Here is a 10202-nt window from a genome sequence, read left to right as displayed (position 1 = left end):
AGGAAAAAAAAAAAAAGAGAGGACCTAGGCAAGAACATTAAGACTGAAAGCAAACTGGCAAGTATTTGGAAAACAGATGCCCAGCAAGTGTCGAAGGCTAGGTAGAGCACATGTCCTAAAAAACACACACCACTGAATACCCTGAAGCTCACTCCTACGTGGCAAAATAACAACTGCTAAAAGTGGTAGGGACAGATCTGCATGCTAGAGAGTTCCTCATACAGGAGACACACAGAAGAGTGCTCTCGGGAAGCATTCCCCTCCCGCTCCCTCGGTGATCACCACCAATGCCTTCAGAGGAGGACCTCACAGAATGTCAGCCTATTTCTAGGATAAACTAAGACCAGGCTGAGAGAGTCTACTTGGTTTAGATAGTTGATCCAAATAATTTAGGCTTGAAAGACAACTTTTCTCAAGAGTTGAGTTGACTTCTGTCTTCAAATCTTGACTGTACCTTGCCTACAAAGGCATCAGTTAACACCTATGGACTTTTGAAGAGAATATTCCATTATTTCTTTTCTTTCTTGAGAGTCGTTTTTTTCCCTCCTCGTTTGGAAGGTTTGCAGTACTTTGCTTCCATCTGAGCCAGAAAATTGTCCATTTCCTTTTGCCGATCCTTTTGTCTGCTCTGAATGGCTACTTTCAAGTTATCCACTCCTTCATCAAGCCCCAACTCCTTCCTGCTCATTTCTGCTTCTTTAGCCTCTTCCTGAGCCCTCCTTTTCCTTGCATTCATCTTCTGCTTCGATTCTTTGACAAAGGCATTATAGGATGGGACCTCTCCAGCATCAATGGCTTGTTGAATAATGTGCCTTATCCTGGGTTCTTCTGTGTATTGCACACACAGCACAGACTCCATAATCTGATCCATGTCACCCTTGAAGTCCAGATAGGCCTGTTTAATATCAGTCAGCTCTTCTTCAGAACCTTTTTATGTCTTCTCAAAAGCCTGAATGTCTTCCAGAGATATCTTTTTGAAGAGTACTCTCCAATAGGCCTCCCAGTCCCGGTCTTGGCTGAGCACATCAGAATCCTCGTCCACTGTTCCCTGTTCATCGTATAATGTTCTCTGTTCTTTGTCACTCAGAACGGAGTAGACCTTTCCAAGGATCTGGAAGCGGCGGGTGGCGTCTTCTTTGTCGCCCTCGCCCACCCGATCCAGGTGCACCTGCAGGGACACCTTGTGATAGCCGTGTCGGACCTCGCCGTCTGAGGCCTCGCGCCGCACGCCCAATACTTGGTAAAGGTCGGCGGTGCCGAATAGTTCTTCGCACAGTTCCAGAAGCCCCATGGCCGGCAGCGGTGCGAAGGGGGCGGCGGGCTCAGCGAAAACACCTGACCCAGCTACACTAAGTACAGCTCAAGAGCGCCTACCTTTTCCCGCGCAAACTCTGCTGTTTTAAATTTGAGTGGAGGCTCCTGGATTCGCCTGAGATACAGGAGAGATTTTACTAGTGCCAAAAGTTTAGCTTCCATATGCACTATTCTCCCGTATGTCTCTTGCCATTATATTTGTAGATAAGCCCTCTAAGAAGAGAAATACCCTAAAGTTACAGCTAGAATTCTGAAATAGAAAGAATTTTATGGAACTGTTACAAGTTGTTTCTACTAAGAAGCAAACCAGGTGACTCTTTAGGGCCTTGCAAGCTCAAGATGGTACTTCAAAATAATACTTTCAGAGGCTAAAACAGGCATTGAGAGAGAGTTGGACCTAATTGTGTTCCTATGGAGAGGGTATGATCTCAAGTGCCAGAAATATAACTTCATTTTTATAGCAGCTAATTTCTTTTTAGAGCCTCAGTTCTCAAGGTGGGAGACCTGGGAACTTAATCTCCATCATTTTGGGGTACTGCTTTTCTTAGGGTTACACCTAAGTTTCTGGGAGCATCCTTGGGTGAAGGGAAGAATCTCACCCTATTCAGCGTTCTATAACCTAACTGCCTCTGACTCCCAGCCTGGAGCATGGCACAGGATGAGGGGTCCTGATCATTAAACATCTGAGTCTAAACGTTTTTTGTTCTTCCCCCTTACCCACCCATTTCCTCCTCTCTCTGCCCAGAAGCCTCTTTTTTCCCATATTTATTTATGTTCTGTTGTGCTGGGTCTTTGTTCCTGTGCGGGCTCTTCTGTCGTTGGGGTGAGTGGGTGCGACTGTCCAGTTGCAGTGTGCAGGTTTCTCATTGCAGTGGCTTCTCTTGCTGCAAAGCATGGGCTCTCGGGCATGTGGGCTTCAGTAGTTGCGGCATGTGGACTCAGTAGTTGCAGTTCCTGGGTTCTAGAGCACAGGATCAGTAGTTGTGGCACATGGGCTTAGTTGCTCTGAGGCATGTGGGATCTTCTTGGACCAGGGATTGAACCCAAGTCTCCTTCATTGGCAGGTGGATTCTTGACCATTGAGCCACCAGGGAAGCCCTTGGAGCCTTTAGCTAGTGTTTGGTATGAGAGAGAAAGGGGTTGGGGATTGGGAAATCTAGTTGTGACTAATTATACGTTCTTTTTTGTTTGGGTTTTTTGAACTTTTTATTTTGTGTTGGGGTATAACTGATTAAGAGTAGTTGTGATAGTTTCAGATGAACAGCGAAGGGACTCAGGCATGCATATACATGTATCCATTCTCCCCCAGATTCCCCTCCCATCCAGACTGCCACATAACATTGAGCAGGGTTCCACGTGCTATACAATAGGTACTTGTTGGCAGCAACTCACATGTTTTTACAAGTTTTCTGTCTTATAACAGCACTTACACTTTTGAAATGTGAAGGCCAAGGATTTGACCCTTTGCTATCTGCCCGTTGTTCTATTAGCCATTCCAAGAAAACAGTGGATGCTTGGTTTTGTGCAGCCTATGACTAAGAAGGGTTTTTACATTTTTTAAATGGTTGAAAGAAAGTCCAAAGAAGACTATTTCGATGATGCATGGAAATGATACAACATTCAGTGTGCATAAGTAAATTTTACTGGTATGCAACAATGTCCATTTATTTACACATTGTCTAGGCTGCTTTCATGCTATAAATACAGAGTTGAATATCTGAGAAAGAGATCTTATGGCCTGAAAAGACTAAATTGTTTACTATTTGGCCCTTGAATAAAAAGTTTGCCAATACCCTTATCTAGCTTCATCAGAGATTTGCTGCTTCTGCTGCTAAGTTGCTTCAGTCGTGTTCGACTCTGTGCGACCCCATAGACGGCAGCCCACCAGGCTCCCCCATCCCTGGGATTCTCCAGGCAAGAACACTGGAATGGGTTGCCATTTCCTTCTCCAATGCATGAAAGTGAAAAGTGAAAGTGAAGTCGCTTAGTCGTGTCTGACTCCTAGTGACCCAATGGACTGCAGCCCATCAGGCTCCTCCGTCCACGGGATTTTCCAGGCAAGAGTACTGGAGTGGGGTGCCATTGCCTTCTCCGATCAGAGACTTGAGTCACCATTAAGTCATTTACTTAAACCTATAGTCAAGACTTCCCTACTTTACTGTCACTACCCTTGGAACCATTAAAGGCAAATAATCATACTAATAGTTGATGTGTCCAAATATTATCCATGTGAAGCAGACATTATAAATATCAATGTAAAAACAAAAATGATTATGGAATAGCCCTGTCTTCCAGGGGCTCACAGTTAAAAGATGAGGAAATACACATGTAAACTGAGCAAATGCTCCTGAGATAGGGCTCATAGGAGTGTGCAAGGATTGCCATTGAGAATTGTGAACTCAAATTTTTATGCAAATTTAAGGTGTCAGGAAGACAGCTGATGAAGATAACCAAAGCAGATATTCTCCCCATGGCATCAGCCTTGCAGGTTCACCTGAAGGACTGGCTAATACCTTGTAATATGTATGCAGCTTAGCTAAAAACAGCTGAAAACACCCTCAATGCACTGATTTTGATTTTCAAGTGGGCATCCTTGGCTCAACCACACCTGCTATGTGGCTCTTCTGGAGGTTAAGATGAAGAATAGCAGTAACAATCAGCATTAACTATATTCCAGGTTGTGGGCTAGCTTCTCTCATCATTTGATCATTCCCACAACCACATGAAGAAAAGTATGGCAATCCACTCCAATATTCTTTCAGGAGAATCCCCCCATGGACAAAGGAGACTGGTGGGCTTTAGTCCATAGGGTTGCAAAGAGCTGGATATGACTAAAGCGACTCAGCATGCATGCTTGCATAGCATGCACAACCATATGAGGTGGGTGTTTATCTTATTCTTCTTTTAAGTATGGCAGTAATGAGACTCAGAAAAGCTAAGGAACTTGCCCAAGGTTGTACATTTAGAAAATGTCATAGCCAGGCTTTGAACTCTAGAGCCTGTGCACTTAGCCACAAGGCTTTCTGTGTAACTGCCCACCACTTTGAAGTAAAGAACTTCCTTCCAACAATTATCTGATGCAGGCAGAGCTGAGGTGGAAGGGCAAATCCGTAGTCCTTTGTATCTGCCTATTCTTCATGACTCTCATTTCCCGTCTCCTTACAAGGAGGTAACAATAATATTTTATGCATGATCCAGATGAAATTGATGGGTAACACATGTGGAAAACAAAGCTTCATTCTGGCTTTTACCAACTGGACTTGGGTCATCTCTGTGAGTAGTTACATTTGGAGGAATTATGGTAAAAGGGATAGGATACAGATTTTAGATTGAAACCGGTTCCTTCATTTTCCAAAAATTTTTTGTGCCCAAAGTAATGTAGGGTCTATGAGAGGTACTTAGTTACTGTACTAACACTGTAAGCTTGGAGAACCTGGCTGAAGCTCTTTCAAGCCCTATGTCTTCATTTCTGTGATGGAGCTGAGACTACCTATCACTAAAGATTGTGATAGAGATTAAATGAGGTAACAAATATTCTTTCAGCTCCTTCATTTGCCTGCTTCTGATAAAAAGAACATTTTGAGGAGTTCAAATTTACCTCTAAGTTACCAAGTTTCACAGTGGCACATGTAGCACCACCAGGGGGAGCAGAGAACAAGAGTTTCAACCAAAAAATTGTTTCTGAAAATCTATTAGGAGATACTGATACTATAGCACCTTTCTATTTCCTAAGCATTCTTATAGCTTATTACTTCCTCCTACTTGTGCCAAATAAGGGAATTTCATATTCTTAATATCATCCTATGACCATGACACTACCCATGTGTGTGTACTAAGTCACTTCAGTCATGTCCTACTCTTTGTGACCCTATGGACTGGACTGTAGCCCACCAGGCTCCTCTGTCCATGGGGATTCTCAGGCAAGAATACTGAAGTGGGTTGCCATGCCCTCCTCCAGGGGATCTTCCCAACCCAGGGATGGAACCCAGGTGTCTTTTTAGAGTAAAGCCTCACTCACTCAAAGTCTAAGATGAGAATTTCATTTGGGCTGTTTTCTAATTTACCTAAATTCCACATAAGCAAAAGATTGGCTGTGAATTTTTTTATTTTGCTCATCCCAGGCTTTACGCTTGGAGTTACTGTGAACACAAATGCCATAATTATTTAGTCAAGGAGTCCAGCAGGATCTTTATTTGGGTATTTATCAAGTGATGCAGAACATGGACTTGCATCTAAGTGTAATCTAAACAACTAAAATGTCACATTTCTCATTTAAATGAACAAGGGTAAATAAGCAAGTTGGCATTGGGGATTTAAAGAGTAGTTGTTACAGTATGTGGTAAAGTTAATATTTTGCCCTCATTTTTTTGACACTGCCTGAACATACTGCTTTCTATAGCAAAGCAAAATTCATTCACGTTCAGAATGATGAAGGCTTTGGAGTCATGCTAGTCATCAGAGAATAAATGTGTACCATTTCACTTAACTCCCTGAAAACTGACAAATTAATACATGACACATAACTCATAATTAAGCAAAGCCATAAACTCCATTCCCTAATTATTTTGACTAAACTAGGAGCTACAGTCCATGGGGTTGCAAAGAGTCTGACACGACTGAGCATGTGCGTGTGCACACACACACACACACACACACACACACAAATGGCAGTTTATTGTACTTGGAAGTAATAAAATGGCATTTCTTTTCAAATACACCAAAATTGGTACTTTTTCCTCAGATAGTTCTTTTTCCCCTATAGTTCAAAATAGTGAGCTTTTATTATAGTGTTCACAGGTGCTGCCATGTGATATGATTTCTATTAATGAACCTTGCACCTGTGCCTCTCCTAAGATACTAACTTGCTAAATTACTGCTGGTGTTTAAGGATGGTTGATTTGCCTAGACATTTACTTTTTTTTTTACCTTATGCTCATTTAAAACTAATATAGTAATAAATCTTACATTTTGAATTGTGCATTTCTTCATTTAAAAAGAGATACCCATAAATCTGAAGCTCTTTTTGAACAAATTTTATTTTCCTGAATGCCTGGTAAATTTCAGGATAGAATACTTACGTTTATATTCATAATTACTGATATAAATTTCAACCTGAGACACTGAATTATAAGGAGCTAACTAGATGAATCCCTCCTAGTTGGACATTTGTCTATTTACTGGTTTACAAAAGGCAAGGGACCTTTTCAGGAAATTCACCTCTTTATTTGGAAGCATCATTATTACAACTAGAGTAGTTTGAATATCACACAAACAGTCAGATAAAAACACGTAAAATAGATCATTATACATCCACTGTGGTCATTGACTTGGCTGGCTTTTCTTTTACTCATTTACATGTAAAAGGAAAGTAAATTTAGCTTACGTTCCAAGTTTGGTTTGTTGTATCTTTGTATCTCATTTCACAGGAAACTTTTTCAATTGATGTTTGACTATCCCAGTGGATTACAGTCTTGGACACTGTAGTATTTATATCCTCAGCCCTGGAAATAATGGATGCAGAAGGTATCACTAGAAAAAAACATAAACAGAAATCCAGTAACTTAAAACTGCCTAGGAAGAAATTGGTATTTTTTCATCAATATTTAGACATGTTAAAACTCAAAGTGCTAAACAAAAAAACTCACAATCTAATTAATGATTAATGAAATTTTTCTTGTTTTCTAATTTATTATGTAGGAGAAAACTGCTGTTATTAATTAAAATTCCATTCCACCCATTCTCCATTTCTTTTATTTATTTATTTTTAAAATTTTATTTTATTTTTAAACTTTACAATATTGTATTGGTTTGTCCATATATCAAAATGAATCCACCACAGGTATACATGTGTTCCCCATCCTGAACCCTCCTCCCTCCTCCCTCCCCATACCATCCCTCTGGGTCGTCCCAGTGCACCAGCCCCAAGCATTCAGTATCGTACATCGAACCTGGACTGGCGACTCATTTCATATATGATATTATACATGTTTCAATGCCATTCTCCCAAATCTTCCCACCCTCTCCCTCTCCCGCAGAGTCCATAAGACTGTTAACAGTCTTGTCTTTTCCCACCTCATGCTGCCTTATATTCCTAACTCATGAAATCTGAAGCCTGGCCTATTAACAAATGAGTATAAAAAAGAGGTAAAGAAGATATCTCTTCTTTCCTGTGTATGTTTAGGGAGAAATTATGTTTTGCATCCACAATTTAGTTCAGAGTATATGATTTGGCAAAATGTTGAGTTGAGATCTTTCACAATCATATTATTATTCTCCTGTGTCATAGGGAAACTTGTACAAATATTTGCTTACTTGTTTTGTTAGCTATTAAAGTAAATCTGTACTTGAAAGTATAACTTGAACAAAGTGTCTCACAAGACTCTATGCTATGCTATGCTAAGTCACTTCAGTCATGTCCGACTCTGTGTGACCCCATAAACTCTAAGACTTTATAAATTATTACTGTGTTGTGTGATTATGATTTTCAAAGCAAAAGAAAGTGAAGTTGCTCAGTCATGTCCAACTCTTTGCGACCCATGGACTGCAGCCTGCCAGACTCCTCTGTCCATGGGTTTTCCAGGCAAGAATACTGGAGTGGGTTACCATTTCCTTCTCCAGAGGATCTTCCTGACCCAGGGATCAAACCCTGCATTGCAGGCAGACTCTTTACCATCTGAGCCACCAGGGAAGATCAAAAGGAAACTAAAAATTTCCTTTGATTTTCAAAAGGAAACGGAAATTCTAATTGTTAATCTTACTATTTTTCGTACTAGGCGTCATGGAATACCTGGAATCTCTATATTTCTAATCTGCAAATTATTATATATTTGTCCTGTCTAAATAGAATACAATCATTGGCATTTCTCATTTCTCCTATATGCATAATAGAACAATGAAAACCTATGACTTTGTTAGATGTATTTATTTCGGGATTGGCTAAAAATTTCATTAAGGGTTTTCTGTATGATGGTATGAACTCTTGGGCCAATCCAATATTGATTTAACAAATTGGTGTGCTTTTTGGGGCCATTATTACAACTTAATATTCTCTATGAGTTTATTTCCTTTTATTCTAAGTTATAAAGTATTCTTCGGGAAAATTATTTTTTTATTTTCAATGAATAATATTCCATAAAGTTATGTGCACAGATACATTACTTATAGAAAAACAGAAAAATTAAAGTTTTGCTTTCTAGTAACACAGACCTAAAATAAAATCCTTGGGCTTAACCTAGCATGGTGATTTGGTCACTCAGTCGTGTCTGACTCTTTGTGACCCCATGGACTGTAGCCTGCCAGGCTTCTTTATCCATGGAATTCTCCAGGCAAGAACACTGGAGTTGGTTGTCATTTCCTTCTCCATAACCTAGCATAGTATATAAGTAATAGTAGTAGAATTAATCTAATTAAAGAGCTTACGGTACTAAATTTTTATCATCTGAATTCCATAGTTGATTTCCTTTTTCTATTTTAAGCTCCTTGTAATAAGAATCAGAATTCGGAGATTTCTAGAGTCAGGGAAGTGGATCTCTAGGGCTCTGAAACCATTTGCGAATACTTAAGCCCCCCTCAAGGGTATAAATTACACCCCATCTCTGAGTATAGCCTGCTGCAAATATAACAATACAAGCATTGTGAGATCCTTTTCCAGAAAGAAATATTCTGGGGAGGAAGAAAAACGTTTCTTAGTCCTGTGAGAAATGCAGATAGAACAGTAAGTGTGGTTAAGATAGAGGCTTAGCACAGAGCAGATCAATACAATAGAGACCTAAGGCTTCAGGTTTGCATGAGCTTATATTTTTCGAGTAATTATATAACACATACTTGACCATTAGTTTGTTATACAAGACTTAAAATGTTGAATTTTTTTCTCTCATTGCTTACATTTCAAACATTTCCATTGGATCTTACTTTTTTTTTTTTTTAAATGTCAGTTCCATCATAAATGCCATATCTTTAGTTTCCACTTAAATTGAAATAAAGAACTGTATTATAGTTGTCTGGTATCTTTCTAACAATATGTATTTACTTATAATTATTCACTGGCTAGAACTAATGTTCCAAATGGCAGCCAGAAGGCATTGCATTTTCTGTATTGAAACTCATTTCTCTATAAGAGAAGTTTAAGCATTCCTTTCACATGTCATTTTGGCAGTGTTTCTACCCTGTTAATTCAGTCCTGCCTTTCAGCATACCTCCCTAATTTAATTAAAGCCCAATCCCATAGCTGTTGTGTGGAAATTACTCCCAGGAGAGTCCTCTGATTCAGTTTCGTAGAACAGTTAATTTATCTCATTTGCAGTGTCTCATTCTTAAAGTGCCATAAATCAATATAGCACATCCAGTAAGAATCTAGGGGCTTTGATGGGAGGGGCCTCCTACATTGTTAACCTGTGTTTTTCAATCTGAGTTTCTTGGAATCCATTTTGGGAGACTGAGAAAGGAGGAGGAGGGGGTGGAGGTGCAGAAACTCCAAACAAGAGGCTCCCCGGTTTAGTGTGAACAGATTTGAAGGTGACAGTCAGAAGAGATTTTGGAAGGCGGGGGTGATGGTTAACTACAGCAAGTGAGCAAGTCTGAGATGAAATCTGGCTCTCCTCCTTACTAGCTATGTGCTTTGAAGAAATTATTTTACCTCTTTCTTTGTCTAAAAAATGGGCATAATGGGTATCATATATGATTATTTCCAGAATTAAGTGTAATGGGCATGTTAATTGCCTGGAACACCATAGGTGTTTTTTTTTTTTTTTTATTTAACTTTACAATATTGTATTGGTTTTGCCATATATCAAAATGAATCTGCCACAGGTATACATGTGTTCCCCATCCTGAACCCTCCTCCCTCCTCCCTCCCCATACCATCCCTCTGGGTCGTCCCAGTGCACCAG

General features: G+C 39.9%; 1 protein-coding gene and 1 pseudogene across 3 annotated transcripts in view; both read right to left on the bottom strand.

The window, feature by feature from the left end:
• IL23R (interleukin 23 receptor) overlaps positions 1–10202 on the bottom strand; it is a 79076-nt gene that overhangs the window by 31165 nt on the left and 37709 nt on the right. For all 3 annotated transcript variants that reach the window (XM_010850293.1, XM_010850294.1, XM_010850295.1), the window contains one exon: positions 6698–6843. In XM_010850293.1, coding sequence (XP_010848595.1) covers positions 6698–6843 — 146 coding nt within the window. The remainder of the gene's footprint in view (positions 1–6697; positions 6844–10202) is intronic.
• Positions 14–1330, bottom strand: LOC104996163 (annotated as a pseudogene).

This window comes from Bison bison, unplaced genomic scaffold, assembly GCF_000754665.1.
Source record: "Bison bison bison isolate TAMUID 2011002044 unplaced genomic scaffold, Bison_UMD1.0 scf7180017864290, whole genome shotgun sequence".
Taxonomy (NCBI): Eukaryota; Metazoa; Chordata; class Mammalia; order Artiodactyla; family Bovidae; genus Bison; species Bison bison.
Note: the sequence above shows the minus strand (reverse complement) of the source record. Positions and strands in the feature narration are given on the sequence as shown.